Consider the following 24,141-nt stretch of genomic DNA (forward strand, 5'->3'; position numbering starts at 1 on the left):
CTCCGATGAGATCACCTCTCATTCTTTGGAACTCCAAAGAACACAGGACCAATTTCCACAACCTCACTTCACAGGCCAGTCCTGCCATTCTGGGAACAAGCTGAATGACTATTGTGGGAGAGAGTAGAACTAGGGGACACAGTTTAAAAGTAAGGGGTCTCCCATTTGAGACAGAGATGTGGATGATTTCTTTCTCTCATAGGGTTGTGAGTTTGTGGATTTCCCTTCCCCAGAGAGCAGAGTAGGCTGGGTTATTGAATATTTTTAAGAGCGAGTTAGATAGCTTCTTGACTGACAAAGGAGTCAAAGGATATTAGGGTAGACAGGAAAGTGGAGTTGAGCCAACAGTTGGATCAGCTATTGTTGTATTTTATATTTTCCCCGCGTCTTGACTGTGATAGAGAAATTCAAACAGCATTCATTAGGTAAGCAAAACTGAACTTTATTTCCGAATTTGAACTGACTGCTAGCAGTAACGGCTGAGACTTTTGAAGTCGGAAGGCAGTCAGTACAAACTGCTGAGTCCGTCTCAAGTCTGCGATAGTACAGAAAAGAAGGCGATTCTTATACATTATAGGATCAAGATAACATGAATACAGCTTGGTCAGGAATTTGATTGAAAGTAAAACATAAGTAATAATCGTTACAATGGCGTCACCTTCTGACCTTTAGGGGACTTGAGTTTCATATCATTATCTTGTCTTTGTTTTAAGAAAGGGAAGAAGTTGTTTACATACAGGAAGAGACAGTTGTTCAGCTTGTTATGTATTGAGACTACTTCTAGTTCCAAGCCTTATCTAGACTCTCAGGACATGCTGTCTATGTGTATTCTGAATCTGTGTCTTAGGTTAAATTCAATTGTACCAAGAAGACTTGACTAGTTTTCCCATCATGCCATTATTTGCTTCACACAATACCACACTATGATCATACATAATGACAGAGCAGGTTCAAGGGCCGAATGGCCTACTCCTGCTCCTAACTCGTTTATTTATAATAATAATAATCTTTATTGTCACAAGTAGGCTTACATTAACACTGCAATGAAGTTACTGTGAAAATCCCCCAGTCGCCACACTCAGGCGCCTGTTCGGGTACACTGAGGGAGAATTCAGAATTTCCAATTCACCTAACGAGCACATCTTTTGGGATTTGTGGGAGGAAACCGGAGCACCCGGAGGAAACCCACTCAGACACGGGGAGAACATGCAGACTCTGCAAAAAAAGTGACCCAAGTCAGGAATCGAACCTGGGATCCTGGCGCTGTGAAGCAACATTGCTAACCGTTGTGCTACCCATATAGTTGCTTGTTTAACTCCTTAGCAGTGGGATGCCATTTCTACTGCTGCGGCAATTTTCTATCCCGCTATGGAGGACGAGACTCCAAGCTTTTTAATCAGTAATTGGTTGGGAGTTTCATTCCTGTTTTAGTCCTGAGCAGTTCCTTTTGGGGGATTGGATAAATACTTGAAGGAGAAATATTTGGAGGATGAGGGAATATTTGCTGAACGAGCAGGAGGAGGGTGGGACTAATTAGATAGATCTTTCAAACAGCCAGCACAAGCACAAAGGATGCACATTCCGAAGATCCTGTTTGATTGGTTCTGATGGATGCCATTCCTTCCTCAATTCTGACTTTACATATTTACACCTCCCAAGTGTACAGGGTGAGTGCAGATTGATGTTCTTGTCATTCAGCTTATTTACAAATTTCACAACTCAGTAACAGCCAATCTGAAGAAGGTGCCGTGACCTGTTCTCACTGAAACTGTGATGTTATTGCTCAGTTTGGTGGAGGAGGAGCTTGGTTTTCTCATGTAAAAGTCAAGACGTATAATCACTGGTGTCATTCTCCAACACAAACCGACAGCATGACACCTCAGGCATAGTCTTGCAAGGAAAGGAAAGCGCTACATTTCTGCACGGCATTTCCTGTCCTGAACAACAAGGAGATAAATACTCAGGTAATTCAATGTTGTCTTCATGTTAAATCTCAACCCCAGGACACTGGGGAGAATCCTCACCTCTGTGCCTCGTGAAATAGTGATCATGGCTGAGGGGCCGGCGAGGGTCTGGGTAAAGAGTGAACTAGAGGAAGAATGATCTGTTCTGCTCCAGATTTTCCTCATGGTGTAACTCATCTTCCACCTGCCAACTCTCTGGGAAACTCAATCTGTAGCGGAACGGAGATTGGATGACAGAGGGAGGAGCGGGGCTGAAGAGAAGAGCGAGTAAGTAGAATTTCTTGACACAAAATGGAGAGGAAATCTGGAACTTGCCTCCCCAAAGGGCAGTGGAAGCTGGGAAGGATCAATGAAAAACTTTCAAAACTGTGATTGATCAATTTCTGTTGGGTGAGGAGCTTAAGGGTTACGGAACCAAGCTGGGTTCATGGAGCTAAAATACAGATCAGTAATGATTTAAATCAAAAGGCAGAAGAGGCAGCAGGATTCTGAAAGGATAATATTGTTTTATTGCTTATTTGCTGCACAGAACTTCTGCGTTTGGCGACTTGTATGAGTTGTGGTTCCAGGGATGAGCGATTTCAGTTACAGGGCTGCATTTGAGAAACTGAAGTTGTTTTCTTGGAGAACAGAAGACTATGGGGGGATTTAATCGAGGTGTTCAAAATCACGAGGGGTTGGACAGAGCAGAGGGGGAGAGAGAAACGGTTCCCCATTGGTGGAAGGATCAGGAACCAGAGGGACACAGATTTGAGGCAACTGGCAAAAGGTGCAACGGCGACCTGAGGAAAAACCTTTCCACGGAGCACATGGTTAGGAACGGGAATGCACTGCCTGAGAGTTTTGGGGAAGTCATATTCAATCGGGCCTTTCCAAAGGGAACTGGATCAGCCTCTGCAGGGCTACAGGCAGAAGGTGAGGGAGTGGGAGTAGGTGAGTTGTCCTTATACAGAGCCAGCATGGACACAATGGTGGGTTGAATGGTCTCCATCGTGCTGTAACCATTTCTACGATTCTGTGACTTTGTAATCTCATTGTGCTGAACAGTAATCAGTTCATTATTTTAAAATACAGTTGATTCAGAATCAACATTCCCTTGTTTGTCTTCTGAAATCACTATCAGATTTTATCCGGTCATAATTATGAAATATTGTTCTTGTAAAAACCACTTCAAACAAACGAATACCTGTTTACAGCCTTTGCATGCGTCACAGAATAATACAGCATGAATGAGGCCATTTGGCCCATTGCGCCTTACCTACTGTTTGAATGATTGATCCAATTTGTCTCCACTCCCCCCCCCCCCCCCCCCCCGCCCCCCCAGGGCTCCTTTTCCAAATTTTTCCCCTTCCAGTATTTCTCCAAGTTCCCCCTTTTGAAAATTCCTATTGAATCTGCTTCCACCACCCTTTCAAGCAGTACCTTCCAGATCACAACAACTCACTGTGTAAATTAAAATTCTCCTCATCTCCCCCCCTTCCCCCCCCTCCCCCCCCCCCCCCCCCCCCCGCGGTTCTTTTCCCTCTGGTTACCAAGCCTCCTGTCACTGGAAACACTTACTCCTCATTTACTCTCTCCAAACCCCTCATGATTTTTAAAAGTCTTCCTCTTAACCTTCTCTGCTCAAAGGAGAATAATCCCAGTTTCTCCAAATCTCTCCACATTAACTGAAGCCACTCGTGCAGGACCATTCCAGTTAGGAGCTACCTAAAGTGTGTGGTGCCCGGATTTGAACACAATCCTCCTGCTGGGGCTGAACAGTCATTAATATTCACTCATCAAGGTGGCTCCCCAAGTTCCTTCACAGCTTCCTGCCAATCAGTAATCAAGAGACTTTGCTTAAAGGAGCTGTATAAAAACTGGACTTATAATTTTTTTCTTTTATAATCTTTATTATTGTCACAAGTAGGCTTACATTAACACTGCAATGAAGTTACTGTGAAAATCCCCTAGTCGCCACACTCTGGCGCCTGTTCGGGTACACTGAGGGAGAATTCAGAATGTCCAAATTACCTAAGAGCACGTCTTACGGGAGTTATGGGAGGAAACCGGAGCACCCGGAGGAAACCCACGCACATATGGGGAGAATGTGCAGACTCCGCACAGACAGTGACACAAGCCAGGAATTGAACAGGGGTCCCTGGCGCTGTGAAGCAACAATGCTAACCACTGTGCATTACCCCTGTCAATGGACAGGACTCCATTGGGATGTTGGATAATCACATGAGGGAGAAGTAATAATAAACATTACAGAAAAAGTTAGAGTACCCAATTCTTTTTTTTTCCAATTAAGGGGTAATTTAGCATGGTCTATCCACCTACATTGCACATCCCTTTTTGGGATGTGGAGGTGAGACCCACACAGACACAGGCGAATGTGCAAACTCGACAAGGACAGTGCCCAGGGAGCCAGATCAAACCCGGGTTCTCAGTGCTGTGAGGCAGCAGTATTAACAATTGCACCACGGTGCTACCCAGTAATAATAAACATAGGCTGACATGACGTTGCTATGAGGGAGGTCAGCGCTGTTTGTGGATCAGTACTGAGGGAGTGTGTTGCTAGGTGTGCTTTTACTTAATTGCTCTGTTTTAATAACCATTGCTCTAGAGTCGCCAGGTATCTTTCTGATACCACTACGTGCTCATCAATAACTCAATACACCAGTTAGTAAGTTTCAAATCAAAACACATTTATTATACACACAGTCAATCACTACTCATGCACAAATTCTATTTACTAGACTATCACTAGAACTAAAGGCCTATACTTAGCTTTCGAATGGCCCACCAGGTCAGAGGGACAATGACCTTGGCCCGGTTCTGAATCTGCTGGCTTCAAGCTGGTAAGGAATAGTAGCTAGGAGCCTCTATCTCGTAGTGTGCGTTGACTGGAGACTTACTTGGTTGATACAGCTGCTAGGCAGGTCTCTCCTCGTTGAGAGTCACGGTCAAGAGTTCTTTGAGAGCTGCCAAGAGAGCGAACTGAACTTGGGGACTACTTTATAGTCCCCAGGGGCTTCGCGCCCTTGTGGACGGACCCCGGACCTGGTCCCAATTAATTGGACCATGTCCCAATCGGTTCAATCGATTTCTCCAATACTGGAGCTGTTCCCCTATCGCTGGGCGGTTCCTATGTGTCCGTTGGGCTTCCTTTGTCCTGGCTCCTGCTGGCACTGGGGAGACTGTCTTGGTCCCGATCGCTTCAATGTATCTAATTGTTCCTGGGGATTGCTCATTAATATGTAGATGGCTTTTGGTATTGGTTCTATCTGGGTTCTGCAAGTCTTAATACAGAGTAAACCTTGCACCTGCTTGTTTTCCTGTGGCTGGCCGTTTTTCCCTGCGTTCTTTGCCAGCCCCCATTTTGGAATCGGGAAGTGGCCACCCCAGGTGGCTACAAGTGTTGCACTCTCAGAGGGTCAGGACTGAGGGGGTGCAGCATTGTCAGAGGGTCAGTACTGAGGGAATTGTTGCTGTTGGATGGTCAGTACTGAGGGAGTGCTGCACTGTCAGAGGGTCAGTACTGAGGGAGAGCTGCACTGTCAGAGGGTCAGTATTGAGGGAGTGCTGCTCTGTCAGAGGGTCAGTACTGAGGGAGTGCTGCACTGTCAGTGGGTCAGTACTGAGGGAGAGCTGCACTGTCAGAGGGTCAGTACTGAGGGAGTGCTGCACTGTTGGATGGTCAGTACTGAGGGAGTGCTGCACTGTCAGAGGGTCAGTACTGAGGGAGTGCTGCACTGTTGGATGGTCAGTACTGAGGGAGTGCTGCACTGTCAGAGGGTCAGTACTGAGGGAGTGCTGCACTGTCAGAGGGTCAGTACTGAGGGAGTGCTGCACTGTCAGAGGGTCAGTACTGAGGGAGAGCTGCACTATCAGAGGGTCAGTACTGAGGGAGTGCTTCACAATTTTTGCTTAAGTACTGAGGGAGCATCACACTGTGGGGTGGTCAGTTCTGATTGATTGCCGCACTGTTGGAGGGTCAGTACTGATTTCCTGCTGTCATTGGAGGGTCAGTTCTGACGGAAGTGCTGCACTGTTGGAGTGTCAATAATGAGTATGGGTCACTGTCGGTGGGTCTGTACTGAGGGTGAGTTGCAGTGTCAAAGGGTCAGTACTGAGGGAGTGCCGCACTGTCAGAGGGTCAGTACTGAGGGAGTGCAGCACTGTCAGAGAGTCAGTACTGAGGGAGTGCTGCACTGTCAGAGGATCAGTACTGAGGGAGCGCCGCACTGTCGGAGGATCAGTACTGAGGAAATGTTGCACTGCGAAGGGTCAGTACTGATCCTGGACTGCAATGTCAGAGAATCAGTACTAAATAAGGTCTGTACTCTCAGAGGGTTAGCACTGAGGGAGTGATGCACTGTCGGAGGGTCGGTACTGAGGGAGTGCCATACTGTCGTAAGGTATTTACTGTGGGAGTGCTGCAATGTCGTTGCTTCTGTACTCAGGGCGCATTGCACTGTTGGAGGGTCAGTACTGAGGACGTGCTGCCCTATTGGCTCAGTACTGAGGAGTGTGATGATAAGTAGATTGTCATCTGCATTGTCATCTACATGTAAATAATAATATATGCATTACTATTGTAGTTGCAGAATCTGACCAGCAGGTGGTGTGAGTATGCAGACATGCGGCCGGGATACAATGGGCGGGATTCTCCCAGACAGGGAGAAATCGTAAGGCTGGCGTCAAATCCGGGCGGGTTTGACGCCAGCCTCCCCCTCCCCGACCGGGAACCGATTCTGGTCCCCGGTCGGGGCTAGCATGCCGCGGCCGTGAACTCCGGCATCGCGGGCTTAACGAATTTCGTTAAGCCCGCTTGCCAGAGTTTGCACCGGCTGACGCGTCACATGACGTCAGCCACGCATGCGCAGATTGGAAGACTCCAACCCGCGCATACGCGGATGACGTCATCGCGCATTTGCGTGAAACCCGCGCATGCGCGGGCCGGTATGGCCCTCAGCCGCCCCGCGAATTGATACAGCTGTGCGGCGGAAGGACAAAGAGTGCGCGGGAATTGGACCCGCTGCCCGCGATCGGTGCCCACCAATCGCGGGCCCATGGCACCCTTGGCACGGCCGTGGTACGGCCGTGCCAATCGGTGCCATGGTTTTCAAAATCGGGACTTTACGGCCGTTTTGACGAACGGCCAGACCAGGTGTGTTTGCCGTTCGTAAAAACGGCCGTAAAGGGCTTGGACTCTGGCCCATCGGCCAGCTGAGAATCGCTGCTGACCGTAAAAAAACGGCGACAGCGATTCGTGTCGGGAGTCGGGCGTGGGGGGGGGGGGGGAGAATAGCGGGAGGGCGTCAGACTAGCGTGGCCGTAAAAATTTACGAACCCCGCTATTCTCCGCACCGTCGTGAGTGCGGAGAATTGCGCCCCATGTGTTCCAGGAGAAGGTGTCAGTAAGGAGTTTGTAGCAGTTGGAGATCAGAGCAGCTCTGTAGTATCTTAGTTAGTGTTAGACCATTATTTCCAACTGTATTAGTCTCAGACATTTTAGTAATTTGTTAGTGTTGTCTTAGTTATAAATAATTTTGTTCATCAAAAATAGTTTAATGTTCTTTGTTCACACTACAATATCAAGATTCAACATCAGCCCATTACAAGGGGTGGCTGCACTGTCGGAAGGCCAGTCTTGAGGGAGTGCTGCACTGCAGAGGGGTAGTACTGAGGGAGTGCTGCACTGTCAGAGGGTCAGTACTGAGGGAGTGCTGCACTGTCAGAGGGTCTGTACTGAGGGAGTGCTGCACTGTCAGAGGGTCAGTACTGAGGGAGCGCCGCACTGTCAAAGGGTCAGTACTGAGGGAGTGCTGCACTGTCAGAGGGTCAGTACTGAGGGAGTGCTGCACTGTCGGAGGGTCAGTACTGAGGGAATGCTACACTGTCGGAGGGTAAGTACTGAGTTAGTGCTGCACTGTCAGAGGTTCAGTACTGAGGGAGTGCTGCACTGTCAGAGGGTCAGTAACTAAGGGAGTGCTGTACTGTCAGAGAGTCAGTACTGAGGGAGTGCTGCACTGTCAGAGGGTCAGTACTGAGGGAGTGCTGCACTGTCAGAGGGTCAGTACTGAGGGAGTGCTGCCCTGTCAGAGGGTCAGTACTGAGGGAGTGCTGCGCTGTCAGAGGGTCAGTATTGAGGGAGTGCTGCTCTGTCAGAGGGTCAGTACTGAGGGAGTGCTGCACTGTCAGAGGGTCAGTACTGAGGGAGTGCTGCACTGTCAGAGGGTCAGTACTGAGGGAGTGCTGCACTGTCAGAGGGTCAGTACCTGAGGGAGTGCTGCACTGTCAGAGGGTCAGTATTGAGGGAGCGCTGCACTGTCAGAGGGTCAGTACTGAGGGAGTGCTGCACTGTCAGAGGGTCAGTACTGAGGGAGTGCTGCACTGTCAGAGGGTCAGTAACTGAGGGAGTGCTGCACTGTCAGAGGGTCAGTATTGAGGGAGTGCTGCACTGTCAGAGGGTCAGTACTGAGGGAGTGCTGCACTGTCAGAGGGTCAGTACTGAGGGAGTGCAGCACTGTCAGAGGGTCAGTACTGAGGGAGTGCTGCACTGTCAGAGGGTCAGTACTGAGGGAGTGCAGCACTGTCAGAGGGTTGGCCCTGAGGGAGCGCTGCATTGTCAGAGGTGCAGACATTCAAATGAGACGTTAAACAAAGTCCCCCATCTGTCTTACCATCGCTTGATCAGTCTGGGCAGTGTGAGTTTACCCCAATATCCTGGAGTCAATGGTAAATCAATATCAGTAAAATTAATTATCTTATGATTTTGACATACCTCTCTGTGGGGTCCGGCTGTGTGCTAATTAGCTGTTGAGTTTCCTCTAGTACAGCAGCGATCACACTTCCAAATTCCACTTCATTGGCTGTGAAGCTCTTTGGACTGTCCTGAGGTTGTGAAAGTCACTCTATGAATGTCTCTCTTTCCCACAGACATGTACGTGCTCGGGATAACAATTACTTTGGCTCTGATTCAACCAACTGTGTCTGCTGGTGTCGCAGGTAAGCTGTATTATCAGGCTTGGTGTGGCAAAATGCTTTTTGAAACAGGGTTACCTTGAGGTCAGGTGGTATCTGAGGAATCCACGTCCTGAGAAGTGGAGAAGTCCATTAGAATGCAAAGTAGCTGGGGGTTTTGATAGCGTCTAGTTATTCGAGTTGCCAATATACATAGGGCGGAATTCTCCGCAAGGCCCGACGCCGTCGTGAAACCTGGAGACGTTCCCGGCCCCCTATTCTCCCCTACCCGGGGGGATATGCGGGCCGTACCGGGAAACTCGGCGGCCGGGCCTTGTCCCTGGCTTCAAGGCCCGGCGTGCCAAGAATGACGCTGCGGCGGAGCCTAATGACGTCAGCCACGCATGCGCGGATTGGACAGCTCAAACCCGTGCATGTGCGGTTGCCGTCTTTCCCCTCAGCCGCCCCGCAAGACGTGGCGGCTTGATCTTGCGGGGCGATGGAGGGGAAAGAGTGCGCCCCCTTGAGACACCGGTCCGACGATCGGTGGGCACCGATTGCGGGCCAGTCCCCTCCCGAGCACGGTCGTGGTGCTCGATCCCCTCCACACCCCCTAGGCCCCACACTTACCTGGCGCACCATGTTCACGATGGCAGCGACCAGGTGTGGCCGCTCGGCCCATCCGGGTCGGAGAATCGTGGGCCGCCGTGAAAAACGGCGGCCCGCGTTTCTCCGTGCGGCGTGTCGGAAAACCGGACTTGCCATTTTGGGGGGGGGGTGCGAGAATAGCGGGAGGTGCGGGAGCAGACCTCCCGCTATTCTCCCACCCATCATGGTTGTGGAGAATTGCGGCCATAAACTCTGAGCATCTGAGTTCTGGGTTGGCCATAATTCCCATGGTCCTTTGCAGTTGGCCATCTGAGATGGCTACAGGGCGATGTGAAGAGTAGGTGAGAGAAGGTTTGTGTGGATCAGGAGCACCGGTACAGAGCAGGTGGGCCAAGTGACCTGTTTCTGTGCTGTCAATGTAATTTGAGGAAAACCTGTGAGATTCTAGTGTCTATGGTGGGAAACATCTGAAATTGGGATATGTGCAAAAAAGATGGGCTATACTGTGTTGAAACATACTGTGACATTTTGCAGCTGGAAACATTGTCGTAATAAATCCTACTAATTAGAAAAAGAAAATTCTGGATGTTACACTCTTTATATTAAAAGCAATTCCGAGGAGATGTTGGCCGTTATGACTTTGAATGCTGTGGAAATGGGTCAGAAGGTGATGCTGGACTTAGTGAATGAAGCCGGACAAGTGGTGAAAATTTCACTGGGGGAGCATTTTGGTGACAGTGACCATAATTCAATCAGACTTAAGGTTGTTTTGGAAAGGGACAAAGATATACCGGAAATAAAAGTTATGAATTGGGGGAAGGCCAATTTTAATAGGATAAGACAGAATCTGGTAAAAGTTGACTGGGAGCAGCTACTTGTAGGAAAATCGATAGAGCAGTGGGATTCATTTGAAAAGAAATAGAGGGAGCGCAGACATGTTCCTGTAAAAGTGAACGGTGGGAGCAACAAGCCCTGAGAACACTGGATGTCAAGGGACATTCAGGGTTGGTTTAGGAAAAAAGGGAAGCTTATGGCAGATAACGAGGACTCAAAACAGTGGAAGCCCCAGAGGAGTACAGAAAGTGCAGGGGGTTACTTAAAAAATAAATTAGGTGAACGAAAAGGGGTTGTGAAAAAACACTGGCAGGTAAAATGAAGCAAAATCCAAAGGTGTTTTATAAGTATATTAAGTGGAAGGGAATGACCAGGGAAAGAGTAGGGCCCATTGGGCACAAATGTGGCAAACTGTCTATAGAGCCAGAAGACCTAGGGGATGTTTTAAGTGAGTACTTTGCATCTGTGTTCATTATGGAGAAGGATGATGTAGGTATAGAAATCATGGCGTTTAAGAAAGCATATTGGATACTTGCCTTTATTAACCGAGGCATAGAATATAAGAGCAGGGAGGTTATGATGGAGCTGTACAAAAAATGCTGGTTAGGCTCCAGTTGGAGTACTGTGCAGAATTCTGGTCACCACATTATGGGAAGGAAGTGGTTGCACTAGAGAGGGTGCAGAGGAGATTCACAGAGCTGTTGCCTGGCTGGAGTGTTTCAGCTTTGAAGAAAAGCTGGAAAGGCTGGGCTTGTTTTCCCTGGAGCAGAGAAGGCTGAGGGGTGACCTGATTGAGTTATATAAATTTATTGGGCCATAGACAGGGTGGATAGGAAGTAATTTTTTCCTGAGCAGAGGGGTCAATAACCAGGGAGCATCGATTTAAGGTAAGGGGCAGGAGATTTATGGGAAATGTGAGGAAAATCCTTTTCACCCAGAAGGTAGTGGAAATCTGGAAGTCACTGCCTGAAAGGCTGGGATAGACAAGAATCCTCACAACATTTAAGAAGTACTGAGATGGGCATTTGAAACACATAGCATGCAAGGCTAAAGGCCAAGTGCTGGAAAATGGGATTAGAGATGCTTGAAGGTTGGCGTGGACACTACGGGCTGAAGGGCCACTTTCAGTGCTGTAAAACCCAAGAATCTATGGGGAGAATTATTTTACAGAGCGAGTTGTTGTAATCAGGAAGGCGCTAGTTGAAAAAACAGTCGATTCAGATTTGATAGGAACATTCAAAACTGAGAAATAATATAGTAAAAATTTCTTTAAAAAATTTTTCATCCTTGTTTACAAATCACTTACCACCAATAGAACATAGAACATACAGTTCAGAAGGAGGCCATTCAGCCCATCCAGTCTGCACCGACCCACTTAAGCCCTCACTTCCATCCTATCCCCATAAACCAATAACCCCTCCTAGCCTTTTTGGTCAAGAAGGGCAATTTATCATGGCCAATCCACCTAACCTGCACGTCTTTGGACTGTGGGAGGAAACCGGAACACCCGGAGGAAACCCACGCACACACGGGGAGAACGTGCAGACTCGGCACAGACAGTGTCCCAGCGGGGAATCGAACCTTGGACCCTGGCACTGTGAAGCCAAAGTGCTATCCACTTGTGCTACCGTGCTGCCCACCCCTTCCCTCTGCCTGTTACCAATCACCTGCAGCACCTACAGCCCTCCCTATCTCTGTAATTTCCTCTAGCCCATGCAACCATTCTTTTTCTGTAACCTTCTCCAGTCCCTACACCCTCCTTATCTCTTTAACCTCCTCCAGCCCCTACAATCAGCCATATCGTTGTAACCTCCTCCAACCCTACAACCCTCCCTATATTTGTAAACTCCTCCATCCCTATACAGCCTTCCCTGTCTCTGTAACCTCATCCAGCTTCGACAACCCTCCTTATCTCTATAGCCTTCACCAGTCTTTCCAGCCCTCCCTAACTCTGTAACCTCCTCCAACCCCTGCAACCCTCCTGATTTCCAGGAGTGAGTTACAGACTGGAATCGAATCGAGATGTTTGTGGTGGTTTATATATAGAATAACAGATAATTAGGAGTTACAGATTGGGATCTAATCGAGAAGTGTCAGTGGTTTATCTATAGAATAAAAGATACCCAGGGTGAGTTACAGACTAGAATATAATCAAGGGGTTTGGGTGGTTTATATATAAAATAACATAATCTAATTTTGGGATTCGGTGGTTTATATATAGAATGACATACCCGGGAGTGAGTTACAGACTGGAATCTAACTGAGGGGTTCGGCTGGTTTATATATAGAATGACAGATACCTGGGAGTGAGTTACAGACTGGAATCTAATCGAGGGGTTTGGGTGGTTTATATATAAACTAAAATAATCTAATTGAGGGGTTTGGGTGGTTTATATATAGAATGACAGGTACCTGGGAGTGAGTTACAGACTGGAATCTAATTGAGGGGTTCGGATGGTTTATATATGGAATGACAGGTACCTGGGAGTGAGTTACAGACTGGACTCTAATTGAGGGGTTCGGAGAGGTTCATATATAGAATTACAAATAACGGGTATGAGTTACAGACTGGAATCTAATCGAGGGGATCGGGATGGTTTATACATAGAATAACAGCTACCCTGGAGTGAATTACAGACTGGAATCTAATTGAGTGGGGGGGGGGTTGGGGGGGTTGGGTGTTTTATATATAGAATAACAGATACCCGGGATTGAGTTACAGACTGGAATTGAGGGATTCCTTGTGGTTTATATATAAAATACAGTTACCCGGGAGTATTTACAGACTGGAATCCAGTTGAGAGTTTGGGGTGGTTTATATATAGAATAACAGACACCCGGGAGTGAGTTACAGACTGGAATCTAATCAAAGGGTTCAGGGGATTTATATCTAGAATAACATGCACCTGGAAGTGAATTACGGCTGGAATCTAATCGAGGGATGTGGGGAGAACTTTGGGGTGGGCGGAGGGGGACTGGGTTGAAGGAGGAAGAGTGTGGGGGAGTAAAGGGGAGCAGGGAGGGAGATGGATGGGGCAAGATGAGGGTGGAGTGGCTGAGAGGGAGGAGAGGAAGTGGCTTCTTGGGGATCCAATGGGACTGGGATGGGGTCCTGAGCTCTGGAAACAGGAGTCTAGGACAGTCCTGGGATCAGATAGAACAGTTGTCTTGGACTATGGGCATAGGGTCATCAGGACTGGGGATTGGGCTTTAGGTCCTGGGAGGGGGCCGAGTCTGGCTGTATTGAGGGGAGGAGGGATGCCCTTTTGATGATGAGGCTCTATTTATAATATGATGTTATGTCCCAACAGCGTCGCCAATACTGTGGGTATTTCTATTTATCTCGGTGAACCACAAGTCTTTCCATTATATCGGTCAAATGATCACACAACCAGTTAGTCAGTTCAAAAGATGTTTTATTTACACACACAAGAATTACTTCGACATGCAAACACAATATCTAATACGAGTTAAACTACACATATCAGCGACAATAACCTATACTTAACTTCAGGGTGACCGGCACTGTGCAGATGGATAAGGCCTTTATCTTGATCTCACGTGGCTGGTTTGAAGAAGTTGATCTGTCTCTGCTGGGCTCATCCGTCAGGTAGCGATCGTTGGTCTTGAACTTGGCTGGCTGTTCCTGCAACAGTTGACTGGCAGAGGCCGGATCCAGAAGACGCTGGCACAAGCCGAGTCCAAAAGAGGCAGAACACATGGCTGTGTCTCTTTTTATCCCTCTGGGATTTTGCACTCTTTGGGGTAGTCCTTGATCTTTGACCCAATAGATTGACAGGGCTCTGATCACTGCCTTCGATTCCGGCCAATAAAGGCTGGGAGGGTCCTTAGCGGTCATTGTTGGGAGTTGGGCTCTCTGAGTAAAGGGAGTGGCACCGATCAGTCTGTGGCTGTACCGGCTTCTTGATTGGAGTCCTATTGTTCTGGGGAATGGGCCATTAAAATGCAAACAAGCGGGGGTTTCGATCAGGTCTAGCTACCTGTGTTTCAAATACACAGAAGCTCGGTATCTGTCTGAGTCCTGGATTGGCCATAATTCCCATGGTCCTTTGCGGTGGCCATCTCAGATGGCTACAGGAGGAAGCCCTGACAGGTGAGTGGTGGGAGGGAGGTGAGGATGCACATTGCCTCGAGCCTTTTCAGGCCATCAGGTGTTGCCTCATCTCCTACACAGTAAACTTTCCCGTCAGTGCCCCACCTCCCCCCAACCCTGTCAAAAAACGTTTCCACATCCCCTCATCCACAATTCCTGTTTTTACATTTCAGAGTCAGTTCAGTTTTCTGCTCCTGAGCTCCACCTCACATTGTGCCCCCCCCCCCCCCCCCCCCCCCCGTCTGTGATCTCTCTCCCAAGGAGAGATGAACAATATCCTGATGTGTTCTCCCAGAATGTGTACAAATGGACCATGTGGCTCAAAGTGCTGTCCAGCTGCTCTGTGCTGAGCTGACAAATATCCAGCACAAGCTGGTTTTAGTTGAGGGCCCTTAATACCTGAGCTTTAAACTTCCAACAGAAATAAAAACAGTGAGTTCCTGATCAATGCTTCTTGTAAGTCCAGCATCCCAGTGTAACCATGTGAAGCTTGTGATTTAATGTACCAGCAGGGAGGTTATATCTGTGGATAAATATTTTTAATCTTTTCCAGGTGATTCACCTGTCCCAGTTTCTGGGTTCGTTGGGGAGCAGGTTGTCCTGCCCTGTATCTTCAAAGGGAATATCACCATCTCAGATTTGCTGGTGGTTTGGCGGATATCAGAACGTGAAATTTTGCTCAAGTTTATTAATGGAAGCAATGATTTGACAGAACAAGACGCACATTTCAGAAACAGAACCACCCTGTTCAAAGATAAACTGGAACAAGGAAACTGGTCAGTTCTAATCTCTGACCTCAGGGAGTCAGACCAGCACCAGTTTGCGTGCCAGATTTCTGACAGGACGGGTGTGCGATTTCATCAACACGTTAATCTCTCTGTAACAGGTGAGAGATTCTGTTTCAGGTATTTTGTATTTAATCTCTGATTTTATGGGTTCAGTAGTGCAGTGGTTATGTTACTAGATGAGTAATCCAGTAACCCCCCCCCCCCGGTCAGGTCAGAGAATCCCCGCGGGGCGGCGCAAATCCAGCCCCGCCCCCCCAACGCCGGCTGCCATATTCTACGGCGTCGGTTTTCGTGTGGGGGTGGGATTCACGCACGCCAGTGGCAGTGGCCCCCCCCGGTAATTCTCCGGGTCCCGATGGGCCAAGTGGCCATCCGTTTTTGGCCAATCCCGCCGGCGTGAATCACTCACCTCTGACACCAGCAGGACCTGGCAGGTAAGTCAGCATGGCATTCCTCGGAGGGGCGGGGGGGGGGGGGGGGGGGGTGCGGGGGGATCCAACCCCGGGATGGACCCCCAAGGTGGTCTAGCCCGCGATTGGGGTCAACCGATCTGCGGGTGGGCCTGTTCTGTAGTGATGTGTTGGGTACTCTGGATCTGTGGAGACTGCGTTTACCTTAGCAGTAACACATACAGGCTACCAACACTTGAACTAGTACAACACTATTTTATTAAGCTAGGAACTGTTGAACATACTTTCACTGTGGGTTGACACTATGTTAGATTAAACTAAAGACCTATGCCTATCCTCACCAGTCTATACTATCAGCACATGGTAAAGATCTGTGCTACAAGCTGTGAGCTCTGTCCTTCTCAGAGGCTGCATCCCGAATGACAGGGAAAACTAGTGTCTTCTGGCTTTATAGTGAGCGTGCTCCAAATGGCGATTGGCTGCTGTGTTGTGTGTGTTGATTGGTCTAGCAGTCTGTCAATCAGTGTGTGTCTCCACCATTATATACTGATGTGTATATTATGACACGTAGGACACTTCTTCCTTCCGCGCCGGCGCCTGTAGGGCTCCGCCATGGTCGGCACGGAGAAGAGAACCCCCCTCCCCCCCGCATGTGCCAAAATACACTTGCCGGTCTGCGCATGCGCGGGACCACGGCGTCGGTTCCGCACAAGCGCGAGATCATGCCTGCCCTTCGGTGCATGCGCAAAGTTGCGCAGTCCCTTCGCCGCCAGCTGGAGCGGCGCCAACCCCTCCGACGTCCACCTAGCTCCCGAAACTGCAAAGAATTCCTCATTTTCGGGGGCTGTTGACGCTGGAGTGGTTGGTGCCGATTCTCCTGCCGCATGGAGAAGGAGAATCCCGTGCTTGGTTTGCTAATCCAGAGAATGTGCACAGATATGCGCTCCTAAATCGGGTGTGCACAGTTGGGAGAATTCCCGGCTCTGCAAACCCAGCCTGCAAAAATGGCAGGTCAAGGATCTGAATTTTGTTCCGGGCTGGATGAAAAGGCGAGCCCGCTTCCCTGGGTATGACTCTGGAGACTTCAGGGTGAGGAGGAGGGCCGGGGGTAAGGCCTACATCTGTGACTTGGCAGTTTGTTGAATTTAATTTGAAAATGATTAAAACAAAAATAGCCCATTACCTTTTCACCTCCCTCACTCTCCCATAACCCTCACGTGCTCCACCATGACAACCGATGGCAACACATGCCCCCCCCCACCCACCACCCCACAGCTCCTCAAACCCCAAAGCCACCTTATGCCTCTCACCCAACCCACATGGTCCCTCATGCACCTTGTGTCAGCCCATGCCCCCAACCCACTACCCTTTACTTTTATCCCCTTCATGTCAAATCATCTAACGTCCGCCATGAGAAAATCTCATGAACCTTGCTGACATGAAATAAAATTCTGTGTCTAAATCATTTATGAGTAAAACACTGAATTCATAAAAATTCCTTTCTCTTATCTTTAATGAAAACAAACATTTGGGGCGCGATTTATTGGTTGTGTCCAGCCAGAATCGGGATGGGATGTGATTGGTAAATCCCGGGAGAGACTTCTGCAGGGGCTGGTTTGTAATGCAGAACAAGGCCAGCAGCGCGGGTTCAATTCCCGTACCGGCCTCCCCGAACAGGTGCCGGAATGTGGCGACTAGGGGATTTTCACAGTAACTTCATTGAAGCCTACTTGTGACACTAAGCAATTATTATTGTTATTATTATTCTGGGATTTCCAACAGTCGTTTTGCCTTGCGAGGTCTAATGAGATCGAACCGGTTTCTGGAATCTACCAGCCTCTTCGAGGACTCTGCAGCTGGGTGCCATTCAGCAATGGCCTTCACAAATGAGGACCAGTGGCCCTTGGGAGGTCTTCCAGGCGATTGGAGGCTCCTGGGTGGCTGGTTTTGGGGCAGGGTGGTACCCTGGCACTGCTGATGTCACCCGGCACCGTGGTACTGCCAGACTGTCACCCTGGCAGTGTCATCTGGGCACCCTGGAAGCGCCACCTGGGCGCCAGCCTGTTACTGTCAGGGTGCCCAGGTGATACTGCAGGGATGGCAGTGTACCTCCAGGATGCCAAGCTGACAGCGCCAAGCTATCGGTAGCATTTTGCCCATGCTGAGGATCGGCCTCTGGGTACCCTGCTGGGATGAGATGGAGTGCAGGGGGCTCGAGGATGCCCAACAGGTTACTGGGGGTTCGGAGGTGGCATCAGGGCTCGAGTGGTGGCAGCGCTAACTAGAAATGGTGCTCCGATCTCTTCCTTCACAGACAAGCAGAGCTCCTGGGTGTAGGAAATGCAACTGAGTGTGCCCTTGGGGGCAGGGTTCCCCGTTAAGGCCTGAACAAGGAAACAGTGCCATTAGCTAGCAGGGTAACGCTGGGAATGATCCCTCTAACCTCCCTCAAAATGGACGCTTATTCTTTTGGTTTGATCATGTCCTTCAAATCTGCAACAAATTGGAGCTGTCAATCAAACTCACCTAACAGGCACTGTGATAATAAAAGTTTGTATGAGCAATCATTGCATCACAAATCCTATGAGGCTTAATTCAACAGACAGACTGAAATATTAAGCCCTGAGTTTCTTTTGAACTGCTGAATGCTTTGTTTTTAATTTAGAGCACTCCAGATTTAAATCCATTCAAGCTTTCACAGTTCCAATGCGTTTTGACAGTTCCAATTAGTTTTAACTCTTCTTCGACAGCTTGACTGTTGTTTGACAAATTCGACAATTGCAAAATAAATCCACCAAGTTCAGACCAGCGCTTACTTTGTGTAATCTGCACATTCGAGACCGACCAATATTCTACTTCAGTGGAGATGGCTGATGATTCAAATGGCCAGCTGCCTCTGTAAACCACTCCCCTTTGAATCCTGGCCTGATTCCAGCTCTGCCCTTGAGAAAATAGGAAGAGCTGTGTTTGGGGCATGGCTGAAGATTTCTAGTGTCATTTTCACCACAATGGAGGGCCACTCCATCATGGCAAAAATCTGGGCCTATAAGTTTAAATCTGATCACAGTACTTTCAGAATTAAAATGTATTTTGTTAAATAAAAATCTGGAAACAAAAAGTTGATCTCAATAAAAGTGACCATGAAACTATTGGATTGTTATAAAAGCTCAACTGGTATCCCTTTAGTGAAATAAACCTGCCATCCCTACCCAGTTTGGTCTGTATGTGGAGTCACATATTAACTAGGTTGAATTGTACCTGTCCTCTGACTTGCTTGGTCAGTTTCTATCAAGCTACTAGACAGAAAAAAACAAGGGGCGGGATTCTTCAACACCCCGCCGGGTCGGAGAATCGCCCTGGGCTGGCATCAATCCCACCCCCGCCGTGTCCCGAATTCTCCGCCACTCAAGATTCGCCGGTGGCGGGAATCGCACCGTGCCGGTCGGCGGGGCTCCCGCGGCGGTTCTCCGGCCCGCGATGGGCTGAAGTCCCACCGCTGACAAGCCTCTCCCGCCGGCGTGGATTAAACCACCTACCTTACCGGCGGGCTTCGGTGTGCAGGAGGGCACCGGGGTCCTGGGGGGGAGGGGGGGGGGGATCTGACACCGGGGGGTACCCGCACAGTGGCCTGGCCTGCGATCGGGCCCACCGATCGGCGGGCGGGCCTGTGCCATGGTGCCACTCTTTTTCTTCCGCCGCCGCCACGATCTTCACCATGGAGGAGGCGGAAGAGACCCCCTCCCCTGCAAATGCGCTGGTATGACGTTAGCAGCCGCTGATGCTCCGGCGCATGCGCGGAATTACTCCGGCCAGCGAAGTCCTTTGGGCTCCGGCTGGCGTGGTGCCAAAGGCCATTCATGCCAGCCGGCGGAGTGGGAATCACTCCGGCGCGGGCCTAGCCCCTCAATGTGAGGGCTTGTCCCCTAAAGGTGCGGAGACTTCCGCACCTTTGGGGCGGTCCGAAGCCGGAGTGGTTCACGCCACTCCAACACGCCGGGACCCCCCACCCCGCCAGGTTGGGGAGAATCCCGGCCAAGAAAACATGAACCGACTACTGGCTGTGACTCAGACATAGAATCAGGACATAGCACAAACACACCCAGCCGAGTCAACACTGCAAAGCTCCCTCACTAATGTCCGGGAACTGGTATCTGTCGTTGAGATATAACATCTAAGTGCAGCAGTGGTTAGCACTGAAACTATGGCGCTGAGGACCCGGGTTTGAATCCCGGCTCTGGGTCACTATCCATGTGGAGTTTGCACATTCTCTCGATGTCTGCGTGGGTTTCACCCCCACAACCCAAAGATGTGCAGGTAAGGTGGATTGACATGCTAAATTGCCCCTTAATTGGAAACAAAAAATAATCTTTATGAGGCTATCTTTCAGGCACAGCCAGAGAGTCTATCAAAACAATATAGAATGTTGTATAGGAGGCACTGATATTTTCTTCTCAATTCATTGCAGGGAAGAATTTAGAATTGGTGGCTGGGACATGAAAGAAACTGATCACCTCAGCCAGTGATGGGCAACCTGGGCTAGAGAGTGGGCCATATGAGTGGCCCCCTTCATCTCAGTAGGCCGCAAGATTAAAATTGGGCATTTTCACAAACCATAACCCCACAAATAAAATTAAATACATTTAGTACACACAAAACATTTCATAACCAGTTACAGAAGATGCTTAAATAATCATTCATATATGAATAGAACTGTCATCAACATCAAATGACAAAAACAAATTAAATATTTGCGCTTACCTTCCCTACATTGATGCAACTTCTTGTATCTCTCCTCTGTGTTTTCATGGCTTCCTACAAATTTGAAAGCTGTCCAGCATATTGGGCAGAGCCTACTGGAATGATTGCCATGTGAGAGGAATGGCATGTTTCATATGAATCCGAACGTTGTATTTTTTAACAACTGCTACCAAATAGTTATGAAATTTAAAAAACCCAAGTACCCAATTTTTCTTTTCCAATTAAGGAGCAATTTAGCATGGCCAATCTACGTACCCTGCGCGTCTTTGAGTTGTGGGGATGAGGCCCACGCAGACACCGGGAGAATGTGCAAACTCCACATGGACAGTGACCTGGGATCAGGATCAAACCCGAGTCCTCGGTGGCGTGAGGCAGCAGTGCTAACCACTGCACTACCGTGCCGCCCTAACCTTGTTGCAAATTAAGTGCTATGGTCTCCCTTTCTGTTGAGTAAAAGAGTAATCCAGCTCCCAGATCTTTTACCATACTTTCCTCATCCTTCTTGGATTTTGCTTTGATTCACCTTCTTCACCATGCTATTTCAACACAAATCGATTCATTGCCAGGGGCAAAGTAAATAACAACAAACAAAACCATCAAAAAGCACATCCTTACACATGTTCACATTTGTCGTGAGCAAGGCTCACTACGCTTGCATACTCAGAATGCACAGGGCGTGCTGTTTGAACTATATCAACTGTGATGCTGCAGGAGCTAGCAGAGATATCACGGCATGAACTAACATCCCAACCCCGGCATGAACTGGTAGCTTGATCCTGGCATGACGTAGCAGGCTTATCCTGGCACGAACTAACAATGTGACCTCGGCATAAACTAGCAGTGTGGTCCCGGCATGAACTAGCAGTGTGATCCCGGCATGAACTAGCAGTGTGATCCCAGCATGAACTAGCAGTGTGATCCCGGCATGAACTAGCAGTGTGATCCCAGCATGAACTAGCAGTGTGATCCCGGCATGAACTAGCAGTGCGATCCCAGCATGAACTAGCAGTGTGATCCCGGCATGAACTAGCAGTGTGATCCCGGCATGAACTAGCAGTGTGATCCCAGCATGAACTAGCAGTGTGATCCCGGCATGAACTAGCAGTGTGATCCCAGCATGAACTAGCAGTGTGATCCCAGCATGAACTAGCAGTGTGATCCCAGCATGAACTAGCAGTGTGATCCCAGCATGAACTAGCAGTGCGATCCCAGCATGAACTAGCAGTGTGATCCCGGCATGAACTAGCAGTGCGATCCCGGCATGAACTAGCAGTGTGATCCCAGCATGAACTAGCAGTGTGATCCCGGCATGAACTAGCAGTGTGATCCCAGCATGAACTAGCAGTGTGATCCCAGCATGAACTAGCAGTGTGATCCCAGCATGAACTAGCAGTGTGATCCCAGCCTGAACTAGCAGTGTGATCCCGGCATTAACTAGCAGTGTGATCCCAGCATGAACTAGCAGTGTGATCCCGGCATGAACTAGCAGTGTGATCCCAGCATGAACTAGCAGTGTGATCCCAGCATGAACTAGCCCTGTGATCCCAGCATGAACTAGCAGTGTGATCCCGGCATGAACTAGCAGTGTGATCCCAGCATGAACTAGCAGTGTGATCCCAGCATGAACTAGCAGTGTGATCCCAGCATGAGATAGCAGTGTGATCCCGGCATGAACTAGCAGAGTGATCCCAGCATGAACTAGCAGTGTGATCCCGGCATGAACTAGCAGTGTGATCCCGGCATGAACTAGCAGTGTGATCCCAGCATGAACTAGCAGTGTGATCCCGGCATGAACTAGCAGTGTGATCCCAGCATGGACTAGCAGTGTGATCCCAGCATGAACTAGCAGTGTGATCCCAGCATGAACTAGCAGTGTGATCCCAGCATGAACTAGCAGTGTGATCCCAGCATGAACTAGCAGTGTGATCCCAGCCTGAACTAGCAGTGTGATCCCAGCATGAACTAGCAGTGTGATCCCGGCATGAACTAGCAGTGTGATCCCAGCATGAACTAGCAGTGTGATCCCGGCATGAACTAGCAGTGTGATCCCAGCATGAACTAGCAGTGTGATCCCAGCATGAACTAGCAGTGTGATCCCGGCATGAACTAGCAGTGTGATCCCGGCATGAACTAGCAGTGTGATCCCGGCATGAACTAGCAGTGTGATCCCAGCATGAACTAGCAGTGTGATCCCAGCCTGAACTAGCAGTGTGATCCCAGCATGAACTAGCAGTGCGATCCCGGCATGAACTAGCAGTGTGATCCCGGCATGAACTAGCAGTGTGATCTCAGCATGAACTAGCAGTGCGATCCCGGCATGAACTAGCAGTGTGATCCCGGCATGAACTAGCAGTGTGATCCCGGCATGAACTAGCAGTGTGATCACGGCATGAACTAGCAGTGTGATCCCAGCATGGACTAGCAGTGTGATCCCAGCCTGAACTAGCAGTGTGATCCCAGCCTGAACTAGCAGTGTGATCCCAGCCTGAACTAGCAGTGCGATCCCGGCATGAACTAGCAGTGTGATCCCAGCATGAACTAGCAGTGTGATCCCGGCATGAACTAGCAGTGCGATCCCGGCATGAACTAGCAGTGCGATCCCGGCATAAACTAGCAGTGTGATCCCAGCATGAACTAGCAGTGTGATCCCAGCATGAACTAGGAGTGTGATCCCTGCATGAACTAGCAGTGTGATCCCAGCATGAACTAGCAGTGTGATCCCAGCCTGAACTAGCAGTGTGATCCCAGCATGAACTAGCAGTGTGATCCCGGCATGAACTAGCAGTGTGATCCCGGCATGAACTAGGAGTGTGATCCCAGCATGGACTAGGAGTGTGATCCCAGCATGGACTAGCAGTGTGATCCCAGCATGAACTAGCAGTGTGATCCCTGCATGGACTAGCAGTGTGATCCCAGCATGAACTAGCAGTGTGATCCCAGCATGAACTAGGAGTGTGATCCCAGCATGGACTAGCAGTGTGATCCCAGCATGAACTAGCAGTGTGATCCCAGCATGAACTAGCAGTGTGATCCCGGCATGAACTAGCAGTGTGATCCCTGCATGAACTAGCAGTGTGATCCCAGCATGAACTAGCAGTGTGATCCCAGCCTGAACTAGCAGTGCGATCCCAGCATGAACTAGCAGTGTGATCCCAGCATGAACTAGCAGTGTGATCCCAGCATGAACTAGCAGTGTGATCCCAGCATGAACTAGCAGTGTGATCCCGGCATGAACTAGCAGTGTGATCCCAGCATAAACTAGCAGTGTGATCCCGGCATGAACTAGCAGTGTGATCCCAGCATGAACTAGCAGTGTGATCTCAGCATGAACTAGCAGTGTGATCCCAGCATGAACTAGCAGTGTGATCCCAGCTTGAACTAGCAGTGTGATCCCAGCATGAACTAGCAGTGTGATCCCAGCTTGAACTAGCAGTGTGATCCCGGCATGAACTAGCAGTGTGATCCCAGCTTGAACTAGCAGTGTGATCCCTGCATGGACTAGCAGTGTGATCCCAGCATGAACTAGCAGTGTGATCCCAGCTTGAACTAGCAGTGTGATCCCAGCTTGAACTAGCAGTGTGATCCCAGCATGAACTAGCAGTGTGATCCCAGCATGAACTAGCAGTGTGATCCCGGCATAAACTAGCAGTGTGATCCCAGCATGAACTAGCAGTGTGATCCCGGCATGAACTAGCAGTGTGATCCCAGCATGG

The 24,141-nt window shown here is 49.2% G+C and overlaps 1 protein-coding gene across 3 annotated transcripts in view; it reads left to right on the forward strand.

Annotated features, from left to right (window-relative positions):
• The first annotated feature begins 1,791 nt into the window (after window positions 1-1,791).
• Window positions 1,792-24,141, forward strand: part of LOC119975151 (ICOS ligand-like) — a 64,873-nt gene continuing 42,523 nt past the window's right edge. The window contains exons 1-3 of one of the 3 annotated variants that reach the window (XM_038814730.1): window positions 1,792-1,964; window positions 8,892-8,960; window positions 15,026-15,358. In XM_038814730.1, the coding sequence (XP_038670658.1) occupies window positions 8,894-8,960; window positions 15,026-15,358 (400 nt within the window). In that variant the 5' untranslated portion in view covers window positions 1,792-1,964; window positions 8,892-8,893. Of the gene's footprint in view, window positions 1,965-1,992; window positions 2,232-8,891; window positions 8,961-15,025; window positions 15,359-24,141 lie in introns of those variants that run through there. The other 2 variants (XM_038814729.1, XM_038814731.1) reach the window with 2 other exon arrangements.

This window comes from Scyliorhinus canicula, chromosome 12 (assembly GCF_902713615.1).
Source record: "Scyliorhinus canicula chromosome 12, sScyCan1.1, whole genome shotgun sequence".
Lineage (NCBI taxonomy): Eukaryota > Metazoa > Chordata > Chondrichthyes > Carcharhiniformes > Scyliorhinidae > Scyliorhinus > Scyliorhinus canicula.